Source organism: Gymnodraco acuticeps, unplaced genomic scaffold, assembly GCF_902827175.1.
Source record: "Gymnodraco acuticeps unplaced genomic scaffold, fGymAcu1.1, whole genome shotgun sequence".
Lineage (NCBI taxonomy): Eukaryota > Metazoa > Chordata > Actinopteri > Perciformes > Bathydraconidae > Gymnodraco > Gymnodraco acuticeps.
In genome coordinates, this window is record NW_022989820.1 from 542,275 (window position 1) to 566,031 (window position 23,757).

Sequence of the window (23,757 nt, forward strand, 5' to 3'; positions counted from 1 at the left end):
TTATAGCTCAGCAATTCATTACCGCCATAGCAACACTAGATGGATAAATGAGGCAATGCTTTTAAAATACCAGAGTAACTGTGTTTACATTATTTAATTCAATTTGTGATGGAAAGTGAGACTCCTGCTGACCTTTGCAGTGGAGATTGCTTCGTGAGATCATAAAACAAGTCTGATAATGTGAACATTTATTACCTGAAGTTCTCTCTACTATCAGCAGTCAGCACTATGTGAGGCTCGTAGGAGAAAACATACTGTAAGTAAAGCTGTAATAACTAGTATAACATCCATAGGGGCGGCTTCGAATCAGGGGGTAGCAAGTTCGAGTCCCACTGCAGTCAGCATGTCGTTGTGTCCCTGGGCGAGACACTTCACCCCAAAGTGCTCCTGTGGGGATTGCCCACAGTACTGAGTATGTAAGTCGCTTTGGATAAAAGCGTCTAACAAATGTAATGTAATATTGTGTTTTACATTAAAATACAAAGGTACTTGAATAGGTTAAGTTTCTCAATTGTGAGTATTGAAGTAGTGAAATGCTGGTCAAAGGCAAAACCTTTGACTTTTGTAGAAGATTGAGAGGTAAGGACGATATGTCACAGCAGTGGTTATAGTTGATTTGTTTTTTGGAGCAGGTCATGTTGGCTCTGGTCTGTTTGAAGCGTAATTTCAGCTTGAAATATCAGCAATGTTGAAATAAGACGGAGACAATGACTACTACAGGGATTGAGAAGTATTTCTGGACACACAGACAGTCGGTGTGATCAGTGGAAAGTGATACAAAAAAACGAGGAAGTTAGTATGATTTTTTGTTTAAATGACCGCGTGCTGAAGGTGACTCACTTATCGTGACATTGAGGCTGTGTCTCCTGCAGCAGGATGTTGTTTGCTTTGCCAACAAGCCAACACACTAATCCTGTTAGAGGCCAAATATGTTTTGTACCACACACACACACACACACACACACACACACACACACACACACACACACACACACACACACACACACACACACACACACACACACACATTCCTCGCCCGACAGGTACCACGTTGCACTGAGCTTTCCACTCACCTCATCTACCAAGTATTCTCCATACACACATATCTTTAGACTCCATTTCGTGACGCATGCTGACTGTAATCTCACACACCTCTCTTGCACCCCTAGCACCATCATCCAGGTGTAAACGATAGACTTACAGAAAGTTACCCAGAAAGTCCTCTACCTTTCAGCATGGGGGTGTTTGGGTTAGCAAGGAGACTATCAGAGGAAGGAGGTTCATAGTGGTTTCAAAAATAGGATTTAGTTGGGCGACAGTCATGTTGGCACGGTTAGGTTTTAACAGTATTCTCTTTATCTCAACCTCCCTTTCTCCCCCTTTTCTGATTTCCTTTGTGCCTTTCTTTTGCAATCTTGCATTCTCTTTTTCTGTCTCCTTCCTGTGAGTGAAGTTTGTGCCCTAGGTACTAAAGAATGCTCTTTGAGAATGAGGGATGACAAGAGGAGAGTGGAGAGAGAGAGAGGCTCCTGTTTTGATGTCCAGAATACGACAGTAGGTGAGGGGAGAACAAGAGAGGAAAGGAGGACAGGAGGAGAGGATCCAGCTGGTTCTTTTCATAATGAGGGGCGCCCGCCTTGTGTGTAGCCGTGTGTGTAGCCGTGTGTGTGTGTGTGTGTGTGCGTGTAGCCGTGTGTGTGTGTGTTTGAGAAGAGGGTGAAAGAGGCAGGAAGAGGGAGAGTATTAAAGATGGTTTCACATTAACTTTTCAGTGGATGTGGGACTGACTCGACTCTCTGGGTCTCCACTCTGCCACGCTGCCTTGACTACAGACTTGGATCCTTTTTATTATTTTTTATTTGACACACACTGTACTTAACCGGAGCTTTTTGGGGTGGTTCCGTTGCTCATAAATATCACATGCATTATATATACTGTATACTGTAAGTAAGTGTGTGTGTGTGTGTGTGTGTGTGTGTGTGTGTGTGTGTGTGTGTGTGTGTGTGTGTGTGTGTGTGTGTGTGTCTGTGTGTTAGTACAGGTCACAGTCTGACCGTCTCGTTCCCATCTGTCTTTCTACCCGGTCACGCACCCCATGACACACCACATCACACACCACCTCACACACACTTTCCCTCTCTTTGGCTAAATCCGATTAACTGGCCTGCGTCAGCTAATGAGACCCCCATGTAGCCGGTCCCCCCTCCCCCACCCCCCCCCCCACCCTTTCTCCCTCACACACACATTGACAGCCAACAGCACGAGTCTCTAAGTACACAAACACACTCACACACTGCTCCAGGCTCGGATTGGATGAATGCACTCGGCTAATTACGCTGTAATTGTCCGTCTCTGTCCGTCCAGATGCCTGGTTTGTAAACCACAGAGCGGCGGCCTGACTGATCACCATGGACCAAAACATATTGTGCACGACACCAAAAGAGGGAGACAGATAATAAAAGGAAATGAGAGATGGAGGGGGAGAGGTTTGCAGAGGAAGAAAGATTCAGTACAGATGGACTCTGTTGATTTACATTTTCATCACATATTATTGCTTTAACTGCCAGAAGCGCTCTGTGTACATGCATTAAGTAACTCAGCGACGCATACTACCCAGTTAAAAAAAAGAAGTGTATATTGGATGCTAAGTGATAACAACATACAGTAGACGTCAAAACCCTCCAAACATCCTTACTAAGTCTATTTTTTCTTTGCTTCATGCTTATACCTTATTATTATTATCCCGCAAAATAGTTAATAAGAGCTTTTAGATGCTCTTAAAGTGACGATTCAGCTTTTTAAAATCATATTTCATTCTGTCAGGCAATTTTTTGTCAGAGTTGGAAACATGTGCATGAAATATTACGCTGTGTTTCATACAGGAAGTGGATCTGATGAGTAAAGACATGATTGCTCTCCTGGATTGCCATTATGGCTTCATACATGTTTATGAAATTAAAGTTACCTAGTTCTAAAAAACCTTGTCCAACCTAATAGTGAAGATTTGTGCCTTTCAAAAACTAAATAAATGGAGTAATTGTGTTAAAATGCTTGTGCCAGTTAGTCACTTGATTTACTGTGGTATGCATACAAGTGTGTATTCTTCCCATCCACCACTTAACGGGACTCTTAAATCCTGAGTCCCTGCCTAAAAGCGCAGCTCTTGGTTTACTAACACATTCTTGTACGTTTGCTTGTCTGTCTCGCTGTTTGTTTTGGCGCAGACACTGAGGAAGATTTCCTTTTGGGCTACATCCCTCTTACACACTGTGAACATGAGACTCGGTTTGTAAAACTAATGTTGTTTCACTGGAGAGCTCCTGCACTAATGGAACTAAATATTTATAGAGAGAAGGATACTGGATAGGGATGAAGATAGACCACAGGAAAAAGGAAGGTGGTGTAAAAGTAAACAAAGAAACACAACAGTGGGGAGATATAAGACTTTCTCATCAAATGTCAACGCTTGAATGACCTGTGTGTGGTTTGTGGGTCGTGGTAAATTACAGCATCTGACCCTAGTGGAATGTGTCTCACTAACACTCAAAGCTCAGTGTGTATTTATGACAGCCCTCCCTATTATTTCCTCAATATCTACCCTCTGTCCTTCCTTCTCCTGCTCTCTTGCTTCCTCACAGTGGAGTGATAACAAGGTGGCTCCTCTCATCTCTATTTAGACGTCTTCAGCAAACACTCGTTCATCTTTTTGCCGTCTGCATTTTTTTCCGCCCTGTTATTAAGACTATCCCGTCAAACCACCATGATTCCCAGAAGTCCATCCTGCCGGCTCTTGGCAAGTTTCTCACAACAAATATATTATTTACGTGTAGATTTTGCAGTCCAGAAAATGATGACATTATTAATTGATGTTATCTTACAGAGAGTATGGGGCTGGGTTGTATATAAGCAACACGTGTATGAATATTAATCTCAGTGTAGATCTCTGGGATTTGTTTACGTCATATAAGAGTTGTTGAATTTATGTTTCTTTTGCTTTCTTTTGCTTCCCTGATGCATCCATTTCTCTATGAAACATCTATTCATGTGAAAGTACTATATGCCATAAGCTTGCTGAGGTCAAATCAAATAAAGTTTTATTTATATAGCACATTTATAAACGATTTTTGGTCGAGCCAAAGTGCTGTACATATAATAAAAATAGCCTACAGTAGAGACACTTTACAGCAAATACAATAGCACAGATTGTTCAGAATATTAGTATGAGAAAAAAAAAGACACCCTCTATCCTGAGGTGGACATGTATATCAAATTGCATAGACTTTAAAATATGCAGTCCATAATGTTGATCATTTACTTTATTGATTTGAATGCCAGAGATTGCAAAATGAATTTGGCATTTCAACCCGAGTCAGTTAAACGACTTTGCCCTTTCTTTGCACACATTAAAGCCTCACAGGGGACTCCACTACCTTCATGTGTTACTGTACGAGGATTTATGACACTGTATGTGCTGCAGTGACTTCATTAGCAGAAATGGAGCTCTACCCTTCACCGAGCTCTCCGTCTTTCCCCTCCCTCTCCTCTCTGTAATGCAATCTCACGTTGTTCCTCCATAGCTAGATTGTAGAGAGAGTTTTTAGTGTCGCCTATCCCCACTGGAGCCAGTTTCGGTCCATCCCATGCCCTAGCTTCTTCTCTCCCCCATTGATATCTGGGACACTTTGTGCATCCTAATGTCTCCATTGAATGGCTGACAGTGACGAGGGCCATAGCTTTCCTCTGGGTCCCTTAATACACTGCTGTTAAGCACCTTTAAGGTACTACTTTATCTCCCAATCCTAATGGCTGCTTTTGTCCGTTTGGATTTATAGCAGTTTCAATAGTTTCCATTAAAAACACATCAATGATAACTTCTAAGTTGTAGTCATTGTGGTGTTATTATTTCCTCTTGTAGCTCTTCTTGAGGGACTGTTTTATATACAAACTGAACTTTTGTAATGTGTTTTCCAGTTACTGCTTGTATTTAAACCCTGCCGAAACTATCATGCAATGCTTTTTGTATACCAACCTGTCATGTCTGATATTGATGTGACACATTACTACAAGTCATACGGTTTCCTGGTCATGACTGTAATCACATTTTTGTCCCTGTTTTCTTTTCCTCTGCAGTTTGTGGTGGGGCTGTGCTGGTGAAGGTGGCTCCTGTAGTGGAGGTGATGAAAGGAGAGTCCGCTAAACTGCCCTGCACATACACTACCCCAGCACCTTCAGGCAACACTGTTGTTGAGTGGTACATTGTAAGTCATATCCAGATATGTTTGCATATGCAAGTTTTAAGGTCACCTATTATGCAAATGTCTTTTATACATAAACATGTACATCTGTGGAAAGAGATTCTGAAAGTTTCAGGAACAAAGATTCTTTCTCTTTTTGTCCTGATCCATTTATATAAAAACCTGTCTGAAAATGAGCTGATCAGATTTTGGCCACTTTATGATCTCATAACGTTTTCTTGGCTTGTGTAACCATTAGCCAATCACCAACCAAGGTAAACCCCCCCCCCCCCTTATCACCTGAATCTCCTCCTAGAGCACCATTGAGTTCTTTGTAACCAAATCTCTCTCAGAGGGGCGTGGGGAGGGGCTCCTTGTTTTCATCTAAAGTAACAGACAGAGAATCAGCTCTTTAGAAACAGGGCTGAAACAGAGGGGATTATGGGTAATGCTGCAATGATCTGTTTGGTATTTCCAGCCACACACTTCAGAGACATGTTTGTTTATATCTGAGACCTATAAGATGAAAAACAATATAATAGGGCACCTTTAAGGAATACTTAATAAAGAAGTACAGTGTATAAAGTTGTATTTCTTCTTATTTCTGTTTCTCTGTCTTATTTCTTCTTCTATATCTCCTATACATCCAGGACGAGCAGGGAAACAGGAAGCGCGTGGCTTTCTCCCAGGGTGGCGAGAGAAAGAGCGATGACAACACCCCCCTGTCCGGACGTGTCACCATCGGAGAGGACTTCACTTTGACCATCTCCGATGTCCAACCCTCCGATGAGCTGGACTTCTACTGCCAGGTCACCGCTGGCCCAGCCGGGGTCGGAGAGGGATCCACGCTGCTCAAAGTCTTCTGTGAGTCTGCACCCGCGCTTTGGCCTTTGACATGACCTCAACATGACCTTATGGAAGAGGGGCAGCCCTCCCTTTCCCATCAGTTGTTGATGTGTGGAATTTATGACTTGGTTTGTCACTGCCACTAAAGTTTTATAGCTTCAATCAGATCTGCGTGTGTGTTCATGCAAACTTTCATTTGAAGTGGCTTAATTGTATCAAATGAATGTCATGGATTTGCTAATTGCATTTCATACTCTAAGTAACCCCATGCTTAGCCTTGATATAGAGATATAGTATCATGAGGTATGATTTGTTCACGTTTCAAATCAATTAATAGAATATTTTACCATCATGCATAAGACTTTGGAACCTTTTCCAATCTTGGGGTTACCAATTTCTTTGGATAAGTTCCCCAGAGGTCAATTAACCACAATCTAATCACTCTTGACACAATTGATGAATAGTTCAGTCCCACCTGTCATGTCTCATATATCTCACCTTAATAACGGCCAAGATCTATCACCAGGGCTCTGAGGGCAGACCCTCGCTGCAGGCCGCTGTGTCCTTTCCACTAAAACTCCCGAGCAGACATCAATCATACTTTTAGCTTTTAGTGGCCTTATCAAAATGAATACCATTCATTTGCATTTTGGATTGGGCTGGTCAATCACTGGTGAAGAGGAAGAATGTGTGTTGGGAGAATATTAAAACAACAGCTCTTCAGCGAGGCTTCCACAAGTTAATCATTACCATTTATGCACTCACAGGCTCTGAGGTTTAAAGTGATCTCGTAAAATAAGCTATTAATTGTGAATGGGTCGGTCAGTGGTAGACAATACTTCAAAGCAGTGCTATTGGACGAGGGCCTTCAAGATGTACTTAATGCCTGCAGTTGTAAGAAGCAGCTTGTCTCACAAACCATTATGTATTCTTTGACCGCATTTGACCACTTACTCATTGGGGGAAGAGCTATAGAGTGTCTTCACATAATAGGGTTGAGTTATGAGGTCTCTTTAGGGTCAGCACTGATAGCGTGGTTTATCTCTCTCGGGAGGCTACAGTAATGAGAAAACAGTATGTCTGCTAAGCAAAACACACTTAAAGAGAATAAAAACAACCCTGCCTGTCCCTCTCTATTTATATGTATATTAAAAATCTCTATTTGTTTGAATGGAAGAGGAAGAAAGGAGAGTTTTAATCCACATTGTAGATCTAAATGACTGCCTGCAATATGTGGAAATAAAAAGTGCTATAATAGGGCTCGGAAATATATATATATTAGGCAAGGGAAGTTTATTTATATAGCACATTTATACACAAGGCAATTCAAAGTGCTTTACAAAACATGAAAAAACATCAAGAGGATTAAGATGCAGCAGAAACACATTATAAAAGTACATTTTTACTAAATCGATGGCGCGATGTCAGACAAAATATCCACTTAGATATCGTTATATTATAAGTACGTTTTTGAGAGGAGTTATTATTTTGATTATTTCTTTAAAATCTAAGTAAAATAATGTTACCCTCTAATATTGTTGCAAAATCTAAATTGAGCTACTTGTTAAAAAATACATTGATATTTAATGTTCTCCATATTACGCAGGCTTTATAAATGCCTCTGCTGTTTTGGGAACAGTGAAACAAAAACAACAAACACTGAGTGAGACAGAGAGGAATAGCCATCTACTGTTTATTTTTATAAGCAGTCCACAGCTGCCGGCAGTGATAAGATGACCTTGCATGTGAACAAGTGAGCAAGGGAATAAAGCAGAGAAGCAAGAGAGAAAACGCTCACACCTGGGGTCGTGTGTGTGTTTGTGTAAATGTGTGTGTGAGCCAGAGGGGAGGGGGAGTGTTTTTCTGTTATTTGACCCTTATCAGCTCATGTGAAGCAGGTTACACTGGAATAATGTGAAGCAGGATATTTACTGCGTGACTTAATTAACGGTCAGCAGTCATGTGTGTTCAATGGCATATAAGGAAATGAAGTTTGTGTGTGTGTAACGTTTTTCCTTCCAGGGAATCTTAATGATTTAATAATGACCCCCCCCCCCCTCTTCCTTTTTTCCGTCTCAGTTGCTCCTGAGAAGCCCGAACTCACAAAGCCTTCGAGTCAGGCCATTTCTGTGGGAGAGACTTCCAGCTCTGAGGTGTGTGTGCATTACTATAATTATGCGAGTCTTTCAAATCACATGAACACTGAAGAGTCACTTATTCAATGCTTTTGTCCATCAGATTGGTACCTGTATGGCGGTGAACGGACACCCCATGCCCAGAATCATCTGGTTCAAAGATGACCAGCCCCTTCCCGAGGTCAAGGACAGGAATGAGAGTACGTGTCCCTTATTAGAATTTCATGAACAGATATACAGTAAAGCAAATCAGGATCAGAATCAGAATACCTTTATTAGTCCCACAGAGGAAACATTTACATTGTTACAGCAGAAAAGAGCCAAAGACAGAATAGAATAGAATCATTTAATGTCATTATACATGTACAATGAAAGAAATAAAAGCTTCTCCCTTCTCCCTACGACAACAAATAAACGCAGCATAAGTACTTATGTAAGAATAAAGAATAAAGTGCAGTAATTATTTCCAGGGGTATAAAAAGAAATCTAATAAATAATAATAGGTATGTATTTATAATATGTATATATATACACAGTCACGTTTATTGCACATGGAGGATGATTAAGGGGTATGAGTTCAGGAGTTTAGTGCAATGATGGCTCTTGGAAAAAACTGTCTTTGAGTCTGTTTGTTCAGACTTTGAGTCAGCCTAATGTTCCCTAAGAAGCATGCATACAAAAGTATTAAAGATACAAAAACACACATTACAAAATACACATCCTGTAACAGTTCTGAGGATTTAGCAGCCAGGTATATATTGCACAGTTATTAACGGCACATATATATATATATATATATATTGCACATATTGCACATAGTTGGTTGGGTTACCTAATGACTTGACTGATTTTAAATGCCATTTTCTTAATCTCTTTCATTTTTTGTAAAGCACTTTGAATTGCCTTGTGTTGAAAAGTGCTATATAAATAAACTTGCCTTGCCTTGCCTTGCCTTCCTTCCCTCCTCTCCGTCAGAGACCCACATGGTTCCCTCTGTGGTGAAGGAGGCGTCCGGTCTGAAATCTGCCAGAAGCGACCTGTACATGCAGCCCACCAAGGCCGACAAGGACTCTGTGTTCCACTGCGTCGTGGAGTACAGTATGCCCGGAGACGAGATCATGCAGAAGATGTCCAACACCATCACCATCAACCTCAACTGTGAGTGGAGGGATAATCATTTCAGTTAGTGGGCTTTAGAGTGTGCTAAAAGGTGGGTTTTGTCACCTTTGGATAGAGCTAGGTTAGCATTTGCCACCTGTTTCCAGTGTTATATTAGCTGGACAGACATGATTGTTTTTCCCAGAGACAAACTAAATGAGCATATTTCCCAAAATGTCAAGCTATTTTTTTTAAATTGAGGTTATAAACCAGCATCACCAAAATCGTTATAATTCTTTTAGCCAGTTTTTTACTTATTCACATTTATAATAATTGCATATTATGATTTATTAATTAATGCCATAAAATAGTGATTTAAGTGATCTTTGATCCATATTTTAGTGAAACAGTCAACACAGCAATGCTAGCAACTGTAGCCTACTTCAGTTTTTCTTTGAGCTGAATGCTTTACATGCTGATGTTTTTGTAGGTATAATGTTTGCTAGTTCTAAAGTGTTGATGAGAGTGATTATTATTTAGTTAGTGGGTTACAAAGTGTAGGCAATTGATCCTGAGGGGAACATGTAAACGTTTACATAGCAATCCGGCCAATAGTTGTCAAGGCATGTCACTAAAAGCAACACATGTCAACATTCTTCAGGAAAAGTCAGGTTAACCGTATGGCAGTTAGGATTTATCCTCTGGGGACGATGAATGTATGAACACGATTTTAAGATAAACCCATCCAGTTGGTTTTGAGATATTTAGGCATGCACAACAATAGACTGTGACATTCATAAATAGCCTAAAAAGGCGGTAGAAAGGGAATGTATTTATGTATGCATTATGTTCAAGCCTATCCCTGTCTATATCCTCTGGATCCTATTTCTTTTTAATAAAAACACAAGCCATTTGGGATTAAAGATTGCCAACAAACAGCCTTTAGCTTTATCTTCAAATCAAATCTTTCCTCCAGCTAAAGTTGATTCAGCTAAAGATGAATGATGAGGCAAAGAAAGAGGAGGTAGTGGAAAAGTAAAACATCCCCTCAGGAATGCCTGGAACATCTCTGATTGATGACTTACTCTACAACAGTGTAAAGTATCCAAAGGAGGAATTTTCACCTGTTCCATGTCTGCTCTTGTCCGTCCAGATCCCTCTGAGAAAGCGACCTTTTCCCTTCTCAACACTGAACCAGTCAAAGAGGGCGATGCTGTCACCATGAAGTGTGAGACCGACGGAAACCCTCAGCCTGAGTTTGACTTCACTCACGATGTACGTGTGTATTTGAGTTTGTGAGAAATACACACTTTTTTGTTGTGTGTTGCTTGTGGTTTTTGGTATTTCACAATTGTCGTCTCCAACTAAGTTTTCCTCATGTCTCTCTCTGCCAATCCCTGTCCTTCCACTTTCAGGATAAAGCTATCAATGGTGTGGGGGGTGTCCTGACCCTGAAATCTGTCAAGCGCACAGACGCTGGTGTGTACAAGTGCACAGCCACAGATTTTGATAACCTGGATGCTGACCTAAGTGGAGCCATCACCCTTAATGTCAACTGTGAGTGAGCCAAAAACACACAAGCACACACACACAGCTTCAGAACTGAGTAAATACACATAAAGAACAATTGACCTCCTGTCTGTGCAGTTAAAGCCTTAGTAAATCAGACAATTAAAAGCGTTAGACTGGAAAGAGAACCCTTTCAGGATTTCCAATTACATTTTTCACAGTTCATCTGTTACTTTAATGTTATCCCAACTGCGCTGCCTAATTTGATTTTATCCCAGAAATGAAGCAGATATAGACTAGAAATAGCATAGAACAGGCTTAACATTGGCTTTTAAATTGGCTTAACTATAGAGTAAGTGCATTAGCTTTTGTACTTACAATCTGCTTAGTAAGGTCACTTTAACAGCCTTTTTACACGGTAGTTAAAGGAAGGAGTAGCCTTGATTTCAAGTGGCACGTCTCTAACTCCTTAGACTCAGGTTTCTCGTGTCTTCCTCCCTCTCTCTCTCTAAAATGCTTTTGATTTTCTCTCTGTCAGACATCGACCCTGTGAGCGTGATCCCCGCCGAGCCTCAAGTAGTGATGCTCGGAGACAAGGTGGAGTGGCAGTGTAAGACCAAGGGCTCCGCTACACACACCGTGCAGTGGAAAAAGGTACGCTTAATTTCTCTCTCAACCTAAATTTCTCTTTCAACCTTCATTTCCTAATCCTTTCACTGAGAAGTGTTATATTTCTAGTAATAAAGGCCTTGTTCTGATCCACAGCATCATTTCTGAGCATTTTCTATACAACTGTTTTTGAAATGCTACCAATGGGTTCAGTTCAGTCTTTCCTGGGTCTCAATATTCAGACATTTAATAATAATAATAATAGATTTATTTTGTTAGCGCTTTTACAGGTGCTCAAAGACGCTTTACAGATATAGTGAAAAGAAAAGAACAACAAATACAAATATATAGTTAAAGTTAAAGTCAAATAATACAAAAACAATCACGCATTAAAAGCCAGATTGAAGAGGTGAGTTTTTGTAAGTGTTTTGAAGGTGGTGAGGTCAGTGCAGTCTCTGATGGGTTGGGGGAGTGAGTTCCAGAGGGAGGGGGCAGCAACGGAGAAGGCTCTGTCCCCCCAGGTCTGGTGATTGGTGCGGGTGGGGATGGATAGGAGGTTGGTTTCTGATTAGCGGAGGCAGCGGGAAGGGGGGCCTGATTGTTGAGGGCTTTGTGAGTAATCAGGAGGATTTTGAAGTTGATTCTTTGACAGACGGGGAGCCAGTGGAGGTTCTGGAGGACGGGAGTGATGTGGGAGTTAGTGATTCTGGTTCAGTTTTGATCCAAGATTGTAAACACACTACCCTCTTTTTCATTGGATAAACAAAATGTCATGCTGTGATTTCCTTACTCAGTGTGCAGCTGCCGTATAACTGGAGCCATTGCTTCCTATAAAGACAGTTGTGGCCCTACTACACAAGCTGCATGGTGTTGTGCCAAGATGTAGCAACTGGTGAGCAGCAGACACTAGTGTTTGTTACAGTCCGTGTGAGCACCAACACGGTATTGAAACATGTATTAAAGAATCAGAATCAGAAACAGGTTTATTACGTACGAGGAATTTGACTTGATATCGTGGTGCATACAAACAAGAATTAAAAACACAGGTAGAGAACTCGAAAAATATAAAAAATATAGTAAAATATAATGTATATAACAGTATTTACATTGCAATGGAATGGAATAAGATGGAATAAAATATGGAATACAAATCGGCCCTATTATGCTTATTTGTTCACCCTCTGTCTGAAACCAGAGCCCAGTCTGCTCTGATTGGTCAGCTGCTTAGAGATGTCCCACCCCTTAGCCTATCAATTACAATGTGTTGGAGTGCTAGCCAAATGAAACATGTTTCACAGTGATGTCACGATGTTACGGAAGTAAACACAGGAGTCTAATCAAGGCGTTTCAGGCAGGGAGGGGTGTGTGGGGGAAGAAAACTCCCTCTGGAGGGAAATTGCTGAGTTAAAATCAAACATACTAGAACATCAATAACTGATGAGGGTAAAACATTTTTTGAATTTTCCCTACTACACTGAACAAAAATATAAACGCAACACTTTTGTTTTTGCTCCCATTTTTCATGAGATGAACTCAAAGATCTAAAACCTTTTCTATATACACAAAATAACCATTTCTCTCAAATATTGTTCACAAATCTGAAAAGATCTGTGATAGTGAGCACTTCTCCTTTGCCGAGATAATCCATCCCACCTCACAAGTGTGGCATATCAAGATGCTGATTAGACAGCATGATTATTGCACAGGTGTGCCTTAGGCTGGCCACAATAAAAGGCCACTCTGAAACGTGCATTTTTGCTTTATTGGGGGGGTCTGGGGGGGTCCGAAAACCAGTCAGTATCTGGTGTGAGGGTTAGGGGTAGGGGTAGGGGTAGGGTTAGGGTTAGGGTAATGTTGTGAATCGAGTGGCCCATGGTGGTGGTGGGGTTATGGTATGGGCAGGCGTTTGTTATGGACGACGAACACAGGCCACTCGATTCACAACATTACCCTAACCCTACCCCTAACCCTAATCCTACCCCTCACACCAGATACTGACTGGTTTTCTGACCCCCACAGACCCCCCAATAAAGCAAAACTGCGCGTTTCAGAGTGGCCTTTTATTGTGGCCAGCCTAAGGCACACCTGTGCAATAATCATGCTGTCTAACCAGCATCTTGATATGCCACACCTGTGAGGTGGGATGGATTATCTCGGCAAAGGAGAAGTGCTCACTATCACAGATTTCTTCAGATTTGTGAACAATATTTGAGAGAAATGGTTATTTTGTGTATATAGAAAATGTTTTAGATCTTTGAGTTCATCTCATGAAAAATGGGAGCAAAAACAAAAGTGTTGCGTTTATATTTTTGTTCAGTGTATGTTTACCAGAAGATTAAAGATAATAGCAACACAACACACTCCTTCTGCTGTTTATTTTCTATGGCAAACCAAGCTCTACAGTAAACATACAAAAGAAAAAGACCATTTGTCAAACTGGAAAACAAACATATCAGTGTTGCAGCAGTGGTGTTTTTTTATTTATCTCCTCCACTTGTTATGTGAAGAATGTTCCTCCTGTGTCAAGCCTGTTGCCTGTGTATCTATTGTCTCCTGGGTGTGATGGAAACCCACAGACTGCTGGTTCTCTGGGAGAGAACGTGTTTGTTCTTGGTAAAAAAAGATTCCTATGAGAAGACGTTGAGTGGAATTGCAAGAGACAGGTTCATCATGGAGGACGGACTTTGATCTGTTATCACTGCGCTTAGGAGCAGTGTGTGTGAAGGTGCTTCTTCTGCTTTCCCAGCATTACTGCGCGCTAGATTTTGTTCTATTCTCATATTCAAGTGCCAAGATTAAAAACATACAATTGATGGCTCATGGCGTCCCTCAAATTGCTTTTATTTTTTCTCCTTGAGCATTTTTATTTTTTTAGCTTGGACCGCTAGTACGTCTAATTCCCGGGAACCTGATACCTCAAGAATGCCTAAGGGGGAACTTCCCCACATTTGGCACAAACATCCACTTATACTCAAGGATGCACTGATAAGATTTTTGTGGTCAAAGGTCTCTGTGACCTCACGTTATCAGGAACGCGATATCTCAGGAACGCCACGAGGAAATCTTTTCGAAAGTGGCGCAAACTTTCTATTGGACTCGAGGAAGAACTAATTAGAAAGTGTTGGGATGAGGTCAATGTCACTGTGACCACACAATACACTAATTAGACCATAGTTTTCAGTGGTCTATTGTTTTTACTATATGGCTGTTTTTATTATTTTTTTGTAGTCGTTTATTCTGGTTTGTTTTGTGTTCGTACCTTTTATGTGATTTTATACTTATTTTTATGTTCTGTGAGCCGTGTGATTTTATATTGCATGTATCTGTCTGTACAGCACTTTGGTCTGGAGGTTTTAAAGTGCTTTATAAATAAAATTGGATTGGATTATATAACTCAAGAATGAATGCGCTAGTTATGACTATTTCATAAAAACATTCTAATGGGATAAAATGATGAGGACATGTTTGACTCACATGACTTGCAAATTGAGGCTACCAGGTGGTGATTCTAGTTTTGTTCTTTTTCCTCCAGGGCTCCGAGGTGCTCTCACAGAGCGGCACTCTGTCGATACAAGCCGCTTCCTACGAAAATGCTGGAGAGTACGTGTGTGTTGGCGCCGTGCCGTCTGTGCCAGGACTCACAGCCATGGCTAGTGTTACCCTCACTGTCAAAGGTACATTCTTCTAACGGAAAACCAACAAAACTGTGTTTGAACAAGACTTAAGTTAGGATTTAAATCACATCAGCATCTGTGTTGTTATAATTGTACACATAAATGCACACTGACACGCACAACTCCACTGATAAATGTATACAGAGTAACCCAGAAGCATGAGGCCAATTGCTTAAGAGCAGAAACATGAAGCACTTTATTTTAGTTGTACTTCTTTTTCTAAAGTACCCAACCTATGCAAAAACTAAACAAACGCACACACACACACACAACACACACACACACACACACACACACACACACACACACACACACCACACACACACACACACACACACACACACACCCACACACACACACACACACACACACACACACACACCACACACCACACACACACACACACACAACACACTCACATACTCACACACATCACACACATACACACACATACACACACACACACACACACACACACACACACACACACACACACACACGCACACACACACACACACACACACACACACACACACACACAGGGTTATAACAATAGCGGTAATGTGCTGGGTATTGTTTTGGTCAGAGGAAGGAAGTGGTGTATTCCATGGTTGCAACTGAGAGAAGGTGTGGCTTCCTACTGTTTATAGTTTAGTGTGATGAAACCATTAGTGTTTAGAAGAATATTTACTTTAAAATATAGTACAGGAGTTCAGCGGAGTCGTCTAAGCCTCTTTAAACTTGCTGTAACTTCAAATCATTACTCATTTCACATTTCTCTTGATTGGACGAATGAATGTGCTGCTATCATTGACTACAACATCGTTAAATGAAGTTTAAAAAGAGACATGATTAGCATATTGGCATAATCATAAGCATGCATAGTTTTAAGCTATGTTAGTTGAAGTAAACTGAACTCATAGAAACGATTATAAAGATTTAATTCTACCCCAATAATCTGAAAATGAACAAGCTTACTGGGAGCTGCTATACATTTATTATGAATCCCTCTAGCGTTAAAGTTCTGAAAGTAACTTTACATAATTATCTAAATATGTGTCATCTTGTTTTCCCAAGTTTAGTGAGTTTAACCAAGTGTGTTTATACAACATAAGATGACTCCGATTACCAACTATTCAAACTTGTTATTTGGATTCTATGGTATTATTGTAACCATACTTGTTTACAGTGTGTGTGTTTGAGATTTTGCTGGCTTGTTTATATCAAAGTTCCCCCTGTTCACTGGCTCTGTCTCAACGTTTCCAGGAAAGCCGATGATCGAGACTCCGGCTGTTGGAGAGGTCACAAAGGAAGGAGACATGGTGACTCTGAAGTGCTCTGCCTATGGCTTTCCTGCCCCTCAGTTCACCTGGAAGCCCTCAGGAAAAGAGGTACGAATGCAAAAACACAGTCATGAAAAGCAGCGATGAAATACCTGGTCAAGTGTACAACAATCACTCAGTAAGCAGATGTTATGATCCTTTCCTGGAAGAGATTGCAGAAGTAAAACTATTTTCAAAAGCAGTGGTTAAGATGCACTTGAAACAAATAGCTATCACTATCAGTGTTTTTTATCTGGGTCGAAAAGTGAAGTGTGGCAAGATTTTTCACAACATCTGAAATATCGGTAGGCTGGTTGTTAAACTTCAAAAGCAACAGAAAAAAAGAAAGAAGAGAAACCGCTCTCGGGTCTATGATAAGTAATATCATATTTTTATATTTCATATTGATGTGGAAAAGTTGAGAAGAAATTCCCATATGATATCCCAGCTTGAAAAGAAACGCACCGGGGGTATGCAGCTTCATGATTGAAATATTACATCAAATGAAGTGATAAAGTTAGATAAAACTTTAATGATGCAGCTGCAAATAGTTATGTTTGTGAGATCAAAAGATAAGAGATATTTAAGCTTCAATAACTGATTGCATCTAATGTATACATTTGAATCATGGGGAGACATATAATAATAATAATGCATTTTATTTATGGGCGCCTTTCAAAGCTCTCAAGGACACCTTACAGAGCATAATTAAAAACAATCAACAACAAAGAGCACAAAGTAATACAAGACTTAAAAAAATACTTAAATAACAGAGACTTAAAAACAACAATCAGTTTAGCAGAGATTAAGAAATAGAATACGCCAGTTTAAAAAGGTGTGTTTTCTGCTGGATTTGAAGGGTGGGAGGGAGTCCATATTGCGGATGTCTTGTGGGAGAGAGTTCCAGAGACGGGGGGCAGAGTGGCTGAAGGCTCGTGACCCCATGGTGATCAGGCGGGCAGAAGGTACAGTGAGTTGGAAGGCAGAGGAGGATCGGAGAGTACGAGAGGGAGTGTAGATGTGAAGGAGCTCAGAGAGATATGGAGGGGCAAGAGTGTGAAGGGCCTTGAAGGTGAGGAGCAACACTTTGAAGTCTATGCGGTGCTTTACGGGGAGCCAATGGAGTTGTTGGAGAACCGGAGTGATATGATTAATGAAAGGAGTTCTGGTGATGATACGGGCGGCTGAGTTTTGGACCTGTTGGAGCTTACGTAGGGATTTCTGAGGAAGACCAGAGAGGATGGAGTTGCAATAATCGATACGGGACGTAACGAGGGCGTGGACGAGGATGGCGGTGCTGTTGGGTGTGAGTGACGGGCGGAGGCGGTTAATATTGCGGAGGTGGAAGTAGGCAGATCGAGTGATGTTGTTGATGTGAGCTTCAAATGATAAGGTGCTGTCAAGGATGACACCCAGACATATGTAATAAAACCTCGCTCAAATGTGCAAATGATAGTGTCCAGGTGTCGTCGATCCATTACAGAAACACTAGAAGACATTAGAATATAAGACTTAAGAAACACAGACAAACTGGTGATTCAAGTTAAAAATGAAATTGTTGTACAACAGAATAAGAGACTGAATACCTACTGAATACTGCAAACAAATAGTCAGGAGCATGAGTCTGAAAACTGACAGAATTGCCTCAGTATTCTCAGTATTCATTTGATAATTTAGTGCTGGTCATTTGACCAAACATCCCATTTCGTTATGTAAGCAAAGCCGGAAAGAAACTAATTTACTCAAGTACTATACTCAACTAAACATTTGAGGTACTTCACCTGTATATGTTCACGTTATTATACTTTATACTTCTACTCTACTAGATTTTGGGTGCCAATTTTGTAATTTTTCCTCCAATGCACATTTTTAACAGATTTATTTACTAGTTACTGTTCAAAGGTTGACACACAATGCTTAGGAAAAACTGTTAAAATATTTGGTATACATTAAACCACACAACATTATATTGAAGTAACTTAAACCATGAATGGGTTAACAGAAAATGTATTGGAATTAAGACGTTTTTATTTAAAGCTACAATTGCTGCTTTTGCCTACAAATATTTTGAAATAGAAAACAAATTAGTTCTTACTTTAACTTTAAATACATTTTCCTTATCGTACAACAATACTTTTACTTAAGGAACATTCCCAATTACTTAAAATGTAGTGTTTTTACAGTGTGCTATTAGTACTTTTACTCAAGTAAAGAATCTGAATAATGTTCCAAACACTGTATGTAAGTGACCCCTAGTCCCATACTGATACACTGATAGTGAAGGTGATCCTATATGAGCTAATAGCAATGTGCCACATTAAACACAGTAAATGATGAGTGAACTTGTAACACTCATGTTTTCTCTCTCTCCTACGTCCATTTCTCCTGACAGTCTGTATCAGTGGAAGGGAGCAAGGTGGTCAGCTCGGTGACTCTGGAGGCCACGCCCGAGGTCATGAAGGACGGGGTGGAATGCGAGGCCTCCAACGTGCACGGATCCACCAGCCAGACCTTCTTGGTATCTCTCAAAAGAGGTCAGTGTCAGGAGAACACGATGCTACGTGATCTCATTCCTCCACCTTTCCTGTATACAGAGAAATGTCTTTGTAATGACACTAAAAATGTAATTAATGAGGCGATTTGAGAAATGAAAATGTGATTTGCTAGTTAGAGCTACACCAGCTTTTTGTAAGTTCAAACAAACTCTGCCTAGTTTCAATGTAGCTAAGATAAAAGAGTTTCACATCAATACATGAAATCAAGTGGCACAACACAAAGTAGTTATTTTGTAGAGATTAGTTATTAATAATGTATACAGACTGAACCGTTGTGTAGCTAAATTGAAAAACGTACGCTTATTTCCAACATATCAGTGAAGAATAAATATGTCAAATGACAAAATGCTGTTTAATAATGAGGAGGACATTTATTATTAGCCCATTCTCCTTAGATTACAAAATGCATACAAATAATTAACGGCCAATTAACTCATTAGAAAAACATGTTAAACTAAAAAAAACGTATTTCTCCATGTAGGCAGGTTCAAACACATGGCTGTTGAGTTCAATATAAATTACAATGAGTTAATTACTGTTATTATTCTCATTTCTGTAAGTTATGCTAGGGTTTTTGATGCTACACTTCCTGTTTACATACTTGATTGCATATTTGGAGCTGAAGTAGCTAAGAAGTCTTAACGGTATAATCTGATTTAGTAAATTGATTCTTTTCTAGAACTTGCACAGCATTTAGAGACTTACTGCACACTCTTAATAACAGATTTACTAATAGCTAGTGCAACTAAATCCATCTTTCCATTGTTCTTTTATCAGCAACTTAACTTGCAAACTAAAACCCTTTTTATTTTTCTTCTCCTCTTCTTCAGCAATTGACAACTCAGCCGACAGAGGTAGAGCCTTCTCCCTTCTCCTCCTCTTGTCCTCCCTTCTTCTCTCAGGACTGTTAGTTGTACAGAACCTGTAGTTTAGAAATCTCCCATTCACCCATCTCCTAAATCCCCGGCCCCTTTATCACACACACACACACACACACACACTCACACACACACAAATACCCCCACACACACACATCTCCCTCCGTTGTACTGTAATCTTGTATATTTGCCCTCTTGCTACCGAACACTGTGGATATGTATATTGTTATTCTTCTTCTCTTGTCACCTTTGTATGATGTCTGTCCTATATTATGTGGATGCTACTACAACTTTTTTGTGGCCCCTAGGGGACAATAAAGGAATCTATTCTATTCTATTCCTTCCTTTCCTCTCTGTGTTTCTTCACTGTGTCTTGGTAACTTCTTCTTTCCGACTGCCTTCTCATTCCTCGCCTTTCCTTTCTCCGCCGTTTCCACTCGTCGGGGTGCTGTGTGTAGGATTTGGTAACCTTAGCGTTTGTGTGCGTATGCTCTTCGTGGTGTGTGTGTGCGTTGTTGCTTTGCTATGCTCTGGGACTGAGAAACTCTCTTTTTCTCAAAGTGCTGCTTTCTGGAAACCCCGTGCTTACGTCAGGTCTGTATCGCTAACCCTTTTCATGTGTTTGGCGTTCGTCTAGAACTGAAAGTCACTGTGTGTGTATTTATGTATGCGTGCACACACAGTGGTCATGTATTTATGTTTACCAGAGCTACTGTGTTTGTGTATCCATGCTTGTATTACTATAGTCGAGAGGACAGACCTTAAATAAGGATTTTATTTGGGGGGGGAAAGGAAGTTACTTTGTGAAGACTTTATGCACCACAATTTCAATTTAGCATGTATTTCCCTATTTTCCTAAAACACTGATTACTTTTTAATTTTAATCAATGATTAATTGTCAGAAAAGAGTGAAACACGTCTTTTAAAATCTTCTAAAGTTGACGTCTTAAGATGTCTTATTTTTTCCAAAACCTCCCATATGATTTAGTTTTACAGTTAACCATTCAAAATCAATGAAAACTGAGCTGCAGAAGGCAATGTTTCAGGTGGCCTGATATGAGGAAATAATGTACAATGCAGACGCAAGCAACCTTTGCTCCATCATGCCTTTTATTTTGTAACGGCATAGGTAGTGATATCAAAAGTTAAATAAACCTTGTTCATTGATTTTGAATGATTAACCGTTTACCAGAACAACGCCTGAGGTGCAATTTTAAAGGAATAGTTTGACAGGAAGTCTCCGCTTCCGCCCAGAAATAGTCCATTACATAACCCCCTGTAAAACTGCAACACATGAGATAAAACATGTGAATTAGTGAGCTTTAAAAGTGTTGAGAGGAAGATTTTTTTTAACCTTACGACAGAGCCAGACTAAGTTTCCGGTCTGTATGCTAAGCTAATCATCTCCTGGTTCCAGCTCAACATATAAAAGATAAAACATTATCAACTTTCTAGTTTCAAGATTCAAGGCTTTTATTGTCATTTGTACATAGCTACAGTGTAGATATGTCAATGAAAATATAAGGTCACAGGCTCCTCCAACAGTGCAACATAATAAAACAGATAATCTAGTAACAAGCATATTTCCCATAATGTTGAACTATTCCTTTAAAGGACACCAGCCAGGCAATCAAAAAACAGGCCAGAGTTTAACTTTGTGTTAAAACTGGCCTTTAGATGTCATCGTAGCGTCATGTCCTCACCAGTATAGTAATACAGTGCCGGTGGATGGGTGAGTTGTTCAGTGTGGTTCTCTGGCTCTGGTCTGTTTTATCTGTGAGTGTACAGGCCCCGTTTTTGGGTCCCATCACTTCTCAGTCATGCATTTAAAAAAGTTAGTCTAATCCCACATCCCAACCCCCCACTCCTTCTCCTCTCCACCCACCCACCCACCCACCCATCCATCCATCCATCCATCCATCCATGGTTGTCACCTGGACACCCATCCTCTCCCTCTCTCCATCCTCCCCATCCCACCACCTCTTGTCTCCCTCCTGTGTCTCCCCCAAATGAAATTATGTCCGTCCCCCTTGCCTCCCTCTCTTCTCCCCCACAAATCAAACACCCTCATGATTACCCTCTATCTACCACCACCCCCTTCAAAATCAAAAAAACTCCTCCATCTTCCATCCACAATCCTCCACCCCCTTCCTCCCCTCCTCCTCTGTTCTCCCTCCACCACCACCCCACCATCCACCCCCCCCTCCATGTGTCCCTGGTTGCTGCGCTGTAGCTGACCCGCAGCAGGGGGGCTCCAGCGGCGTGGTGATAGCCGTGGTGGTGTGTGTGCTGCTGCTGCTGCTGCTGGTGGCGCTCATCTACTTCCTGAACAAGAAGAGCAAGCTGCCCTGCGGAAAGAAGGGCAAGAAGGAAATGTGAGTAGAGGCAGAGATGGCAAAAGTACACACATCCTTTACTCAAGTAGAAGTACAGATACTCGTGTTTAAAAATACTCTGAAGTACTGACTAAACTTCTAAAAGTAAAGGAGTATGGGCTTCGAAATGTACTTCAGTAAAAAGTACCCATAACTAGTAGCTGTTTTAAAGAGTACCTGACCTCCCTTTATATTAATAGAACAATAATGTCATTGTTAGCTAATGAATGTTTCCATGCTGAACAACGGCAACATGACAACGTTTCCATTGGTCCCTCTTCTTTAGAGAAGACCAGGAAATGATGGATACACGGATCGTGTTCAAATCAATAGGCACGCAATGACTCTAAATAATAATGATCACGCACCAAACACACATTCAAACTAAAGGAACGATTTATTTTGAAAATGTAAGAAGTAGAAAGTACAGGTATGTGTGTTAAAAATGTAACAAGTAAAAGTAAGAAGTCGTCAGAAAGATAAGTCGTGGAGTAAAGCACTAATACAAGAAAAATGTACTTAAGTACAGTAACAAAGTATTTGTACTCCACTACTTCCCAGTGTAGAGGAGAGGGAGGGAGGGAGGGAAGGAATATGTGTACAGAAGGGATTCATGTTGGTAGTGATTACATCATGGGACTCAATAACCACTTCAAGTAAACTATACTATAGTGCTGCTTGTAGTAAGGATGTTCTTTTCATAAGCAAAGGATTAGCAGCTAATTGTTCTGAAGTAGATTCAAAAGGGGCTCTTCAAGGAATAAAGGGCTTTATTAAAACTAAATAAAGCTTGTTTCAGTGTATTTACATGTTGTATTTACAAAAATAGGTCAATAGTAAGGAAAATAGAATACATAAAAACAGCAGGAATGATCTATATGTAAAGGGATTTCTGAGAATAAGATACTCTTGGATGAGAAAGGAATAGGGATATTAGTCTTCACTTTTTCAACGCAACATGCTGGGTTTCCTTAACTTCCATACAAGTCATTTTGGTATTACAAATACACTTTTTCAGACTCAAAAAAGATCCATTAATGCTAATAACGTCAAAGTTTCCATTTTATTGTTTGAGTCTGATTTGAGTGTTTTCATATCAGCGTGCAGATTACAGTCTGAACATTTAGAAGTATTTACTTAGAGATGCACATCATACTTCCAGCTAAAGTCTTTAAGGGCTATTACAAAAGAAGAGCTAGTGAGTCATCTACCTGCGTGTTCGTCGACAAATCAGTTGCCCAGATCAGCCAATCAGAAGTCAGTCGGCTATCCTGTTTTCAATCGAGATCTGTCCCCCATTGAAGCAGCAGGGAGGGACAAACAACACACATGACTCTTGTCTCTGCACAAGCACACTTTATTAACTGTTATCTTAAACAGGATGTGTGCAATATGTAAAAACAAATATTGAGAATATAAAACACCTACTAAGTTAATCAAATATATTAGAGCTATATATACAACCAAGACAAACGTGCAAATGATGATTGAAGTGTTATCTTTAAGTAAGGATTTCTTAATT

The 23,757-nt window shown here is 40.4% G+C and overlaps 1 protein-coding gene across 3 annotated transcripts in view; it reads left to right on the plus strand.

Moving 5' to 3' along the window:
- The window catches only part of bcam (basal cell adhesion molecule (Lutheran blood group)), a 54,490-nt gene that overhangs the window by 26,360 nt on the left and 4,373 nt on the right, over positions 1 to 23,757 (plus strand). Inside the window, exons 2-15 of one of the 3 annotated variants that reach the window (XM_034233407.1) lie at positions 5,131 to 5,258; positions 5,885 to 6,098; positions 8,160 to 8,233; positions 8,319 to 8,415; positions 9,191 to 9,373; positions 10,467 to 10,588; positions 10,729 to 10,870; positions 11,361 to 11,476; positions 14,964 to 15,105; positions 16,372 to 16,496; positions 18,820 to 18,961; positions 19,813 to 19,836; positions 20,422 to 20,454; positions 22,094 to 22,235. In XM_034233407.1, the coding sequence (XP_034089298.1) occupies positions 5,131 to 5,258; positions 5,885 to 6,098; positions 8,160 to 8,233; positions 8,319 to 8,415; positions 9,191 to 9,373; positions 10,467 to 10,588; positions 10,729 to 10,870; positions 11,361 to 11,476; positions 14,964 to 15,105; positions 16,372 to 16,496; positions 18,820 to 18,961; positions 19,813 to 19,836; positions 20,422 to 20,454; positions 22,094 to 22,235 (1,684 nt within the window). The remainder of the gene's footprint in view (positions 1 to 5,130; positions 5,259 to 5,884; positions 6,099 to 8,159; positions 8,234 to 8,318; positions 8,416 to 9,190; positions 9,374 to 10,466; positions 10,589 to 10,728; positions 10,871 to 11,360; positions 11,477 to 14,963; positions 15,106 to 16,371; positions 16,497 to 18,819; positions 18,962 to 19,812; positions 19,837 to 20,421; positions 20,455 to 22,093; positions 22,236 to 23,757) is intronic. The other 2 variants (XM_034233416.1, XM_034233426.1) reach the window with 2 other exon arrangements.